We start from the raw sequence: 12416 nt of genomic DNA, 5'->3' as shown, positions 1-12416 counted from the left end.
ACTGATTCCCGAAAAATCAGAGGAAGGAAACAATAGTCGCAGTATGAGTCAAGTTGGGACTCAAGGAGAACGAAGGAACGACCCGGAATGGAGAAACAACAAGGATGGGCGAATGTCCAAGAATTTCTTGGGCACCAAGCCGCCAAGTCTTTCTGGGAGCCCGAAGCCTGTTGAGATTACAGATTGGATCTCCGAAATGGAGATGGTATTTGAAAGTTGCGACTGTAGCAACAAATAGAAGATTGTCTTTGCACTTAGACAATTGAAGACTGGAGTCTTGAGTTGGTGGACGTTGTTGGCAGATACTATGCCACGAGGAGAAGCCCTGAAAATGTCATGGGAGGAGTTCTTGGAACAATTAAGGGTGCAGTACTGTTCGGAGATAGATCTGATTGATCTGAACAATGAGTTCCAAAACTTAAAGAAGGGGAGAATGAGCATAGACGACTATGTTACTACATTCACTGAGAACATGAAGTTATTTCCGTACCTAGTGCCAACGGAACTCTCCAAGATTGAGAGGTTCACTAATGGACTGCCTGTCGACTTTGGCCCGACAGTCAAGATGGCAACCACTCTGAAAACAGTTGTTCGAGCAGCTAAGAATGTGGAGGCCCAGTAGAAGGAAAAGGGTCTAGAAAGGATAGATGTTGGTGAGAAAAGGAAGTTCGATGGACCTTCAGGGTCCAACAAGAAAAACAAGTTCTCGAAGTCTAGTTCGAGAGGAGGAGGAGGAGGCGAAGCGAAATGGTGCGACAAATGTAAGAAGAAGCATCATGGAAAATGTGAGGTAGTGGCCACATGTTTTAAATGTGGAAAGCCAGGGCACTATGCCAACAAATGCACTCTAACCAAGAAAGTTTGATATGGTTGTGGTGAGGAGGGACACATGTCGAGGGACTGCCCGAAAAAGAAGGAGGCAGCAAAACCCAATATTCTGCCAAATCCGAAGGCGAGAGCCTTCCAGATGACACTGGAAGCTGCTAAAGATGAAGCTGATGTCGCTTCAGGTACCTTTCTCGTTAACGAATTACCTGCCCAAATTTTATTTGATTCTGGAGCCAACTACTCCTTTATTTCGCTTGAATTTGGTAGAAAACTAGCTTTGCATGTCGGTAGACTAGATAATGCTTTATTAGTCGAAGTTGCTAATGGCAAGTTTGTACCTGTTAGCCATCGTATAAAAAACATCTTAATCGATTTGAATGAGAATAAGTTTCACGAGAAATTATTGCCTATCGAACTTGACGGTTTCGACATCGTGCTTGGAATGGATTGGCTTAGCACCAATGACGCTGAGATATTGTGCAAGAAGAAGATATTCAAAGTAAACCCGCCTGGGAAAGAGTCATTTTTGGTGTATGGAGATAAACGCAGAGTAAATTCTAGAATCATTTCATTGATGACAGCCATAAAGTGTTTGGCCAAAGGATGTACATCATATCTAGCATTCGTGATCGATGCTAAGAAGGAGAAAAAGCAGATGCGGTGCATTCCTGTCATGTGTGACTATCTGGAAGTACTTCCCGAAGGTCTTCCCGGATTACCGCCTGATATACAAGTGGAGTTTAGAATAGACTTGTTACTAGGGACGACGCCAATAGCAAAAGCACCTTACCGATTAGCACCGACAGAGATGAAGGAGCTGATGATGCAACTTCAGGAGTTATTGGACAAAGGTTTCATTAGACCTAGTTCATCACCCTGGGGAGCTCCGGTGTTATTCGTAAAGAAGAAAGATGGAAGTATGAGAATTTGCATCGATTACAGAGAGTTGAACAAGGCAACAATAAAGAATAGATATCCGTTGTCGAGGATTGATGACCTGTTCGATTAACTACAAGGTTCAAGTTATTTTTCAAAGATCGACCTAAGGTCAGGATATCATTAGCTGAAGGTGAAAGAGCAGGATATAGAGAAGACTGCATTCAGAACACGATATGGACACTACGAGTTTTTTGGTTATGTCGTTTGGACTAACCAATGCTCCAGCAGCATTCATGGATTTAATGAACAGGGTTTGTAATCTGTTCCTAGATAAATCTGTGATAGTGTTCATAGATGAAATTTTGATTTATTCGAAAAGCCAAGAGGAGGATGGCAGACACTTGCGAGAATTGTTAGAAGTCTTGAAGAAGGAGAAGTTGTATGCTAAGTTCTCCAAATGTGATTTTTAGATTCGAGAAGTTCAATTCTTGGGTTACGTGGTCAACCAAGAAGGTATAATGGTTGATCCAGCAAAGATTGAAGCTGTATGAAGTGGGAACAACCGAAAAGTCCCATAGAGATCCGAAGCTTTCTTGGATTAGCTGGATATTACCGAAGGTTTATCCAAGGCTTTTCTTCGATCGCTACTCCATTAACAGATTTGACCCACAAAGGAGCTACTTATGCTTGGAGTGATAAGCATAAAGAAGCATTCGAGAAGCTAAATAAGAAGTTATGTGAGGCATCGATACTTTCTCCACCCAATGGAGTTGAAGACTCCACTGTTTATAGCGATGCGTTTGGTGTTGGATTGGGTTGTGTTTTGACCCAAAGGGAAAAGGTGATCGCATATGCGTCTCGACAGTTGAAAGAGCATGAAAAGAACTACCTGACTCATGATTTGGAGTTGGCAGAGGTAGTTTTCGCTCTAAAGATATGGAGGCATTACCTCTATGGCACGAAGTGCAAACTTTTCACTGATCATAAGAGTCTCCAATATCTCTTTAATCAGAAGGAATTGAATATGAGGCAACGACGCTGGCTAGAGTTACTTAAGGACTATGATTGTGAGATACTTTACCACCCTGGTAAAGCAAATGTTGTTGCTGATGCTCTCAGTCCGAAAGTCAATCTTGAAAGGAAGAGGCCAAGAGCGTTGAGAATTGAAGTTGTCTCGATAATAGTGGAAAGTTTAAAGAAAGCTCAAGAGGAAGCTTATGAGAAGAATGACCGAAAGGGAGAACATTTGGGCAAAACGTTAATGTTCGGTGTAAACAGTCATGAACTGAAGGTGTTCCAAGATCGGATTTGGATACCTAAGATAAGAGTATTCAAAGAAATTCTGATGGAAGAAGCTCACAAAACCATGTACTCAATTCATCCCGGCAACACTAAGATGTATAGGGACCTGAAACCCTAATATATGTTGCCCACGATGAAGCTTGATGTTGCAAAGTATCTTGCTGAGTGTGTGACTTGTGCGAGAGTCAAGACACAACATCAGAAACCATACAGGAGTTTAGAACCTTTACATGTGCCTATGGGTAAATGGGAAGACATTGTTATGGATTTTGTCACTAAACTACCTAAAACAAAGAATGGTCACAACATGATTTGGGTGGTCATTGATCGATTCACTAAGAGTGCGCATTTCATAGCAGCCAAGGAGAAATGGTCTATGGATAAGCTTGTGAATTCTTACGTGAAGGAAATTGTGAGGCTTCACGGTGTTCCGTTAACGATTGTGTCAGATCGTGACAGCCGTTTCACCTCACGATTTTGGAAAAGTCTACAAGAGGAATTGGGTACCAAGTTGTGTTTAAGTACAACTTACCATCCACAGACTGATGGTCAGAGCGAACGAACAATACAAACACTTGAAGATATGTTGAGAGCATGTACCCTGGAATTCCAAGGTAATTGGTATGAACATTTACCTTTGGTAGAATTTTCCTACAATAATAGTTTCCACTCGAGCATAAAGATGGCACCTTATCAAGCTTTGTATGGATAGAAGTGTTGTACGCCGTCTTGTTGGCTTGAGGCTGGGGAAAAGCAGTTTATGGGACCATAGATAGTCCATCAAACTGCTGAAAAGTTGAAAATAATTAGGGATAGAATGTTAGCAGCTCTGGATCGTCAAAAGTGACAACAAGCGAAGACCGATGACTTTTGAAGTTGGATATTTGGTTTTGCTTAAAGTCTCACAGTGGAAGGGACTTATAAGATTTGGAAAAAGGGGAAAGTTAAGTCCAAGGTTTATTGGACCGTTTAAAGTTCTTCAGAGGATTAGGAACCAAGCTTACAAGCTCGAACTACCAAAAGAACTGAATGGAATTCATAACACTTTTCATGTGTGTTATTTGAAGAAGTTCACGGGAGAAGTTCCCGACATGATTCCACTTTCGGAGTTGAGAATCGATGACAACAAAAGGTTGATTGAAGAACCAGAGGCAATCGTTGACCAAAAGACTAAGAATTTGCGACGCAAGATGGTCGAATTAGTGCTTGTCCGATGGAAACACACGAATGGGCCAAATCTCACCTGGGAGACGGAGAGTGACATGATGAGTCGCTACCCGCATTAGTTTGTCGATGTGTGATTCCGAGGACAGAATCATTCTAAGGTGGAGAGAATTGTAACGCCTGTGTTTCTGGGCTTGTCATTAATGTTGATATAATAGTCTAGGTTAACCTTTGTAACCCGTTTTGAAATAATAGAAGTGTATTATTTGAGTATTATGTGATTTGTGCTTAACTGTGTGACATAAATAAATTACGGATAAAAATAAGCGTCAAAATAAAATGTTAGATAATCCTGATATCTACGAAGGACGTGGTAGTGGTCGTGACTACGTTTCTGAATATATAAAGAATGCCAAAATCCGAGTTATAACGAAGAAGTTATGACCTGTCAAAGTTTCGCGACATAACCTACACGACACAGAATGACATAAAATACGAATTTAAGATAGAGCGATATTTAGCCTTAGCGATCTATACGAAAGTCGTAGAGTTCGTTAAACCGAGAGCGTGCATAAAAAGAATGCCCAAATCTGACTTCGTATCGGGAAGTTATGATTTTTCTGAAGTTTCGACTTAGCAGTATGCAACCCGAATCCTCGATTTGAGATCGAGTGATTTTTAGCCGAAACAATCTAAACGAGAATCGGAGATCTCGTTAATGGTAGTGAAACAACAAAAAGATAGGCGAAAGCGGATGTCAGATGAAGAAGTTATAAATTTATAACGGAGTTTTCTTGTCCCGGCCTACTAAAAATAATATAAAAGTAATATATTTATAATATATTAAAAATAAAGTCAAAATTAGCCAATGGAGTCTATATGAGAGTTGTAGAGCGTATTCTCACCTTCGTGTCGATATAAAGAACGTCGAAAACGAAGTTCGTATGAGAAAGTTATGAATTTCTGAAGTTCGGGCGCGAAACCCCAAAACTGTCAGCCACCACGACATAGCAGGAGCTCTGGAGTCTGTCAGACCCACTTGCAATGACGCATGCAGTGACGACCCAACCACCACGACGTGGCAAAGGCAAATTTTTCCCTATAAATAGATTCGAAGGGCCTGCCGAGTTTGGTTGCTCAAATTCTCTCCTCTCACTCATATTACCTCGATTTGTGTGCAAAGAAGTACCCCCGAAGCCTCGGTATCATCCCGAAACCCGAAGCAAGTCTAGAAGCTCGAAGATCCCGCAAAGAAAATAGTTTCCGAGCCGAAGCTCTGCCCGTAAGAAGCCCGGTGAGTGAAGTGAACCCAGTTTCACCCGAGAATACTACTCTTAGAGCCATAGTGCTGTCCGAACATCTTCTGATCAAGTGAGTGTGTAGTTACCTTCTTCTAACGCATAATTATGAAGTATTTTATACAAAATACATGTTATGTGTATATTGTGTTGTTATATGTGTGAATGTATATTCACTTTCTTCTATCTCATAAATATGATTTATTCTCTATGAAATACGTGTTATGTGTATGTGTCTCATCTGTTGATTGGAATATGTATTGAATGAGAATGCTATATAGGTTTTAAACTATGTATACAAATATATATTTTTATCTACTAATATGTTGGGTAGAACATGGGTAGATAGTTGATGTGTGATAAACAGATTAGAGGCCTCGATATTATTGTTGTTGATCTAGTTATTCAGCGGAGTATGGATAACGACCACAGACTCTTTCTAGACAGTCCTGTGGAGCGCTAGTAGGCTCATAACCTGTAGGTGTTGTGAACGATGTGTTCACTGGTGTACTCTATCCCCCTCATGGTTGCCTTTAAGACATCTACTGTTGAGGAAACCCCTTTGCAGTAATATCCGTCCCGATGAAAATCCTAGATTAGGTCCCTTGAGATAGATGTTGTTTTAGGGACGTAAAGTGAGGATAACGGGAATGGGTAATCGGGTTATTGTTGGTTGGTGAAATTAAATATAATTATTTATTGCGGGTTGAAAACCCTATATGCTCACCAGGCTCCCAAGCCTGACCCACTCAGTTTATTTGTATTACAGGTAGTGGCGCGAGGGCGTAAGATGGATGACTTGCCAAGTTATTTTTGGATTATAGACCTATTGTTTTATATAACTGTTGTAAGGTCTGTAATGTAATGTTTATGCTTTTCGTCTGTTTATCGGAACATGACATCCTGAGTTTTGTTATACAATGAAATACATTTCTTTAAGAAATGCTTTGGTAAATCTTATTTTTATCATATTTCGTTTTGGGAACAAATTCCGCAACTCTTTTAATCAAATGATTACTCTGAAATTGTTTTAAAAACATAAATTAAACCGGTCTTTTCTGCCTGTGATTTTGGGGATGTCAGACATATGCTGGCCAAGACCATCAATAGGGATAGTTAACAGAAAATCCTGAGCATGAGGTGCGCGCAAACACTCAAAGACTGTTTTTTGTCTGACAGTCATGTCGAAGTCGACTTCCATATCTTGGACGATTTTGCTAAAAAGGGCACACGCCAATGCTTTTTAGGATTTAGGGGGGCGATGTCCTTATTAGTGAAACCGCTACAGTCAAATCCCGGAATCGTATCGCGAAGACGAGTCATAGCACATAGGTAATCCAAGTTCATACCACATACGCCACTATCACATAAGATGTGGTCTTGTAATGCCCAAGATTAGGCCCTAAAGGCTACAAATACGTAGGAGGAAACCTCGTATGGCGGGTACAAACCCAAACCACCGAAACGAATAGGTAAGGAGGTCAGGCGCCACTGGATGTCTCCAAAGAATGGGCCTCCACATACCACCATATCCTCGATAGACGTGCACAATCCTTTGTCAAAGAACAAAGTTGCCTCTTCTATGTGTACCGGCTGGCATGTCCTTAAACCAAAGAAAAGTTTTGCAATGCCCAAACATGATCGAAGCAAAAGTAGCTCACTCTGCGGGTCACATAGTTGTGGAAGAAGACCCATCAAATCAACAACATTGACCGCTCTCTTAATGGCTAGCCCGCTAATAAACCCTGGGTCTCTGCTAATAGCCTCCCCAAGGAGCTTCACCCCCAAAGAAGGTCTCCTTATATCCGTTGGGAATAAATCGGCACGAAACTTCCTACCATCACAGGAGGGCCAAAAAATCTCTGTTTTCTTGATCTCTCTATATTCGGTTTATTTTATTAATTTATTTTTGGATAAAAGATTGTATGATAATCCTACCTCTATATGTTAGTTATATGAAATTTTCATTATACGCAAAAGGATACACAATTTATGAGTCCTCGTGCATTGTTGTTATTATTTAGATAGACTAATTAACTTGTGATACTTGATTAATTAATTAGAATAAATCGCCTTAAACAACATTTAATTCAAGAAAATTTGTGTGCGTTTCTTTTTTTTTAATATATATGTATTTCATACAAAATTTTATGTGTAAGATAGATTTTATAGGAATTAAAAGCCTCACAAATCAAACTACATAAGAGAACTGTTACATATTATATGTGGTTTGAAGAAATAGTTTGGCTTTAGAAACTCTATCATTTTAGTAATTTCAATGCGATTTGCTATGATTTCATGTGTATACGATTTGATAAAATAATAGCGTTCATAAAATAAACGATCATTGCTTTTATTATATTTATTACAATTATTATATTTAAATGTTATGTGAAGCTTAATAAAATGGAACAAAAACCATAAAAGAACATATGAAAAAAGTTTAATTTAACATACAGGAAAACAAAAGGTTTTTCTTTAGAAGAATACTACCAAATAGAGACAAATTTATTATTATTATTATTATTATTGTATATACTATTAATTGCTAAAAATATGGTGAACAGGAACTTTTTTTCTCTTTCTTATTTTGCCACGGAACTTCTTTCTTTTCATTCTAACCCCACGATTTCCTTCTTTCATTCTTCTTTTCTCTTCTTATCTACTCCTTGCCGCCTTCTTCTCATCCCTATGACACCGCCTTCTTTACCCAATTAAAACGCCACTGCCATTCACCTACGTCCTCTTCTTCAACAAAAAAAGCCCAGATGTTACATTCTTCCGCTTTCTCTGATAACATATGCCTCCTCCGCTGCTTCTCGAGCGGTAGTCGTCTCTGGCGGAACTGGAATTCCAGTCCTCCTCCGCTGAGGTCGGCGTCTTCGTCTCCCAAGAACCGACAAAGATACTACCGTACTCCAAACCCAACGCCTGAAGGAATCTCTCAATGACAACAACAGAAACACGAAGACGGGAATGGGAGAAAGAGAAAGAGGAAGCTAGAATTCGACTTTAGGTGACCAAAATTACTTCATCTTCTTTTCAATTTTTTCTAAACCGATTTGTTGTTCAAGTATGGAATATTTGGGATATTTGATGTTTTTTCTAGATCTTCAACTACCATGCCTTTGTGTTGATACCACGTTATAGAAATAAAATACCTTTCCCCACCGCCACCCTCTCCCCCACAAGACAACCAATTAGGTAAATTGTAGATTGAGGTCAAGCAAAGATGGATATACACATGTTTTGCAGCCGGAAGCTAGGGCTGTTTTTTTCTGTCACAAAAAATCCTACTAATATTAGTTCAAACATTCAACAGGCTGTTATCAGTTGTTTCAATAGCTTCGCGGTTGATGTTTTCAAACCTGAGGTACACTTATTATATATCATGTGGGTTTTATTTTGTTAATTCGTATCTTAATTAGTTTTGTAATTTTTGTAAGTTAAAGTTTAATTAAGGTTGGATTTCCTATTAAGGAAACCGTTTCTACGAATGTTCTTCAAGATGCTTTGACTGGAAATGTTACAATCAAACCCCTGCCATTAGGATCACCAGTTAGTGGAAAGGTGCACGCATGTCTATTTTCAACATATTCGAGATTTTTAACATTGTCTTTTACCTACTCAATTAACTTAACTGAGTTTCACTACAATGACATGGATTTTAGATGAATACTCCAAATTCCATGGATACTCCCCTGTTGTTGTTACTGGAAAACCTATTGTATGCCATGTTTCCTTTTTTCCTTGAATTCCAAAACTACCCTTTTTATCTGGAATTTCAATTACATACATTTTACATTTTTACTTTCCAAAATTGATTGAATCATTCTGTGTGAAACTTATGTTGCCACAATACGATCGACATACATGAGATGCACCTACACTATACACAAAGACATGTAATAAGATAAACAAAATGATGGGTATTACAATGTGGCTAAATGTAATCTTTCTTTTCTTTTACATGAAATTTTCTCCCTCATGTGAAAAATATGGCACCATTATATCGATCGAGGTGATCCATGGGATGAAACAATTATTTAGCTATGTTATCCCTTCAGCTGTCATGATTTGGTTGCTAATCTTCTCTCTTTCTACAAAAACTATATATTTGATTATATTTGCAAATTCACTTTATATTTAACATTTTTAAACATTAAAATATTTGCAAACTTGAATGGTGATCATATGAGATCCTAATATTGTTATCTGGTCTTCTCCCAAATCCAGAGCTTGAAACTTCCGTTCTTTCTGTATGGTTCGTATTGACCATTAGGAATTACCCCTTTGACCATTTCATCGCCACATGGACATACTTTGATTCTAATTAAATGTCTAAGTAGGCTGAGAAAAGAAACATGCTCGGTTCTTACATCCTCATGCATTACCGATAATTGCAGGTCTACACAAAATTAATTGTATGTATAATTGTTCTTTCTTATGTTTTAGAGTGATTATGGATGCTTGATTTAGCTATATATTATCAGTTGGATTAATTGTTCTCATAGTGATGTTCTTATAACTTTCTTTATAGTTGCAGACTTTGTATCTTCATTTGTCTTTTTCTTTTTTCTATCCTGTAGGTATATTTGTATGGAGCCCATGTGACATCTTGGAAAAATGAGCATGGAGAAGAGTTGTTGTTTGTCAGTAGTAAGGTGTCAAGTATGGCAAATACTATAACACTTATTTCTTTTTGACTTAAATGCATACAACATGTTTTAGTGGGTTAAGTCAGACCTCACTTTTACAATATTACCCTTGTGTTTGCTTCTCCCTTCATCCATAAATAATTTTTTTCTGTAGGAGATCTTCAAGCTTCTAAAGCCTATATGCGGAAGCATTCCTATATGTTTCCCTCACGTGAGTGACTCCTTTGTCTTTTGTTTCTATTTCTTGAATTTAGTTCTTTCTCTTAATCTGGGAAACTTGAGTTCTTGATGCAGTTCCCAAATCTAGGTCCTCTTGAAGCACATGGATTTGCTAGAAATAGATTATGGAGGTTTGATGATGATCCACCTCCTTTCCGAACTGATGCCACCAATAAAGTTTTTACCGTTTTGATTCTCAGGCCCACTAAAGAGGATTTGAAAATATGGCCCCACAGGTACATTTTATACAACTTCTCAACTTTCTTCAATGTAAGAAAAGTTTCCTTTTAAATAATATCTTTCTTCTTATTATTATTATTATTTTTATTAAGCTTTGAGTATCAGTTGAGGATTGCTTTGGGACCTGGAACAAACTTGATGTTGACTTTACGTATCAGAAATACAAACACTAATGGAAAGCAATTCACATTCACATTTGCATATCATACATATTTTTCTGTTTCTGATATAAGGTACACCTTTTTTTTAATCTTTTAGAGATAAAGTTAACTAGAAATAGAAATAGAAAGATATAAATTATAATACATGAACATATGAAAGTAGATTGGTATTTTTGTTTGTCCAGTGAAGTCCGTGTCGAAGGATTGGAAACTTTGGATTACCTTGACAACTGTCAAATAAGAGAACGCTTCACAGAACAAGGAGACTCAATAACATTTGAATAAGAAGTAACTTTTTCTTATTCTTCCTTAAACCTTGATCTTCATTACTTAACCTAACCATGGGTATTTATGTCTTTTTAACCAGGTTGACAAGATCTATCTCAGCACACCAATCAAAATTGCAGTCATGGATCATGAAAAGAAACGAACATTTGTCATCCGCAAAGACGGACTTCCAGATGCTGGTCAGATTATTATTTTATTTCCATATTTTATATAATTAAATGAAATGATGTATAATTAATTATTATTTATGCCAATATACATAAAAATTAGCCGCTATATTTTCACCTTTTTTTTCATTGCTTATCCTGCCTTTCATGAGCTTTACACCAAAGGTATCTCTTGAGTTAAATGCAAAAAATAACAAATGACCTTTCATTGATCTATTTATTATAGTATCCTACTTTCATTTTTTCTATAACAACATTGTACTTTGAAAAATCTATCAAGTTGTAGCAATGTCATTCCTACACAATAATTTTCACTCTTATAATTGGATAAAATTTCCCATTTTCCAAAAGTAATTGAATATGGTTATTTTTCAAAGTATTATGGTGTAATAAAAAGAAATGAAACTATGGCGGAATAACCATACTAGCTCCACTCTATTTTTTTTTTCCTTTTTTGAATACCCCTCAACCTCAAAGTCTGAAATTGGTTGAGGAAGATGATGTTACATTTTTTTTTTGTTTTCCTTTTAATGTTAATCACAAGAGTTAAACTGAATTCATTAATACCCTTCAACCAATGTGGTTATGAGGTTTTTCTTAAAGGGTATTTTAGAATTTGGTGGGATATACAGATTAAGAGTTTCCCGAAGAAGACTACTTATGAGGTTTTTACTAAAGGGTATTTTATTATTTGTTGGGATATAAAAAAAACCAACGATTGAAAAGCAAAATGGGTTTTATTTACTATCTTTGTTGATGGTAATTATTCTACAAGAAGCTACATTGTTGAAGTCCACTGCCTGGAGGCTGATTGCAAACATTATTCTAATCAAAGGATGTAGGGGTATTTTTGCCTTATGTTATGCATGTAGACCCTCTCTTCTTTCGACTATCTTTAGGTTCCTGAAATGAACGTATCTTTCGGTTCCAGTAGAGATTGTTTCATCCATGCAGTTGTAATGAACGTGAATATAAATTAAGTTCATAGTGTTTACTATCAAAATAAATGACTCTTGTACACAAAAGAAAACCATTGTTTACTTAACACAACCCCATTTTTAAATTGAAGTGAACCAAATACAAAATAAAAATTCATCAACTTTTAGGTAAACTTCATCCAATCCAGCGCCAACGGCGCATCTAATTCCTACTAGTTATTATTAATAATAAGAGAATAGCTACATAATAACTACGAAATAACGACAAATTTAT

At 37.4% G+C, this 12416-nt stretch overlaps 1 protein-coding gene across 2 annotated transcripts; it reads left to right on the top strand.

The window, feature by feature from the left end:
* Positions 1–8092: 8092 nt before the first annotated feature.
* LOC145070994 (putative glucose-6-phosphate 1-epimerase) lies at positions 8093–12146 on the top strand. 2 transcript variants are annotated; one of them, XR_013690180.1, is made up of 9 exons: positions 8093–8487; positions 8794–8844; positions 8924–9041; positions 10061–10135; positions 10284–10340; positions 10424–10584; positions 10681–10821; positions 10940–11037; positions 11117–12146. XR_013690180.1 is itself a non-coding variant. In XM_079017944.1 (9 exons), the coding sequence occupies exons 2-8, from the start codon at positions 8828–8830 to the stop codon at positions 11032–11034; spliced, it is 669 nt and encodes a 222-aa protein (XP_078874070.1). In that variant the 5' UTR covers positions 8093–8487; positions 8794–8827; the 3' UTR covers positions 11035–11037; positions 11117–12145. The 2 variants fall into 2 exon arrangements, 1 of the variants encoding a protein (XP_078874070.1); XM_079017944.1 differs by having other exon boundaries at positions 10935–11037; positions 11117–12145.
* The last annotated feature ends 270 nt before the right edge of the window (positions 12147–12416 follow it).

This window comes from Lactuca serriola, chromosome 8, assembly GCF_051521515.1.
Source record: "Lactuca serriola cultivar US96UC23 chromosome 8, Lser_US96UC23_V15, whole genome shotgun sequence".
In the NCBI taxonomy this organism is placed as follows: domain Eukaryota; kingdom Viridiplantae; phylum Streptophyta; class Magnoliopsida; order Asterales; family Asteraceae; genus Lactuca; species Lactuca serriola.
Note: the sequence above shows the minus strand (reverse complement) of the source record. Positions and strands in the feature narration are given on the sequence as shown.

Excerpts from the sequence above, each read along its gene's own strand:
- LOC145070994 (XM_079017944.1), top strand. Across the intron at positions 10,341-10,423 it reads TTCCTATATGTTTCCCTCAC|TTCCCAAATCTAGGTCCTCT; the intron begins GTGAGTGACTCC and ends TTCTTGATGCAG. Across the intron at positions 10,822-10,934 it reads TTTTCTGTTTCTGATATAAG|TGAAGTCCGTGTCGAAGGAT; the intron begins GTACACCTTTTT and ends TTGTTTGTCCAG.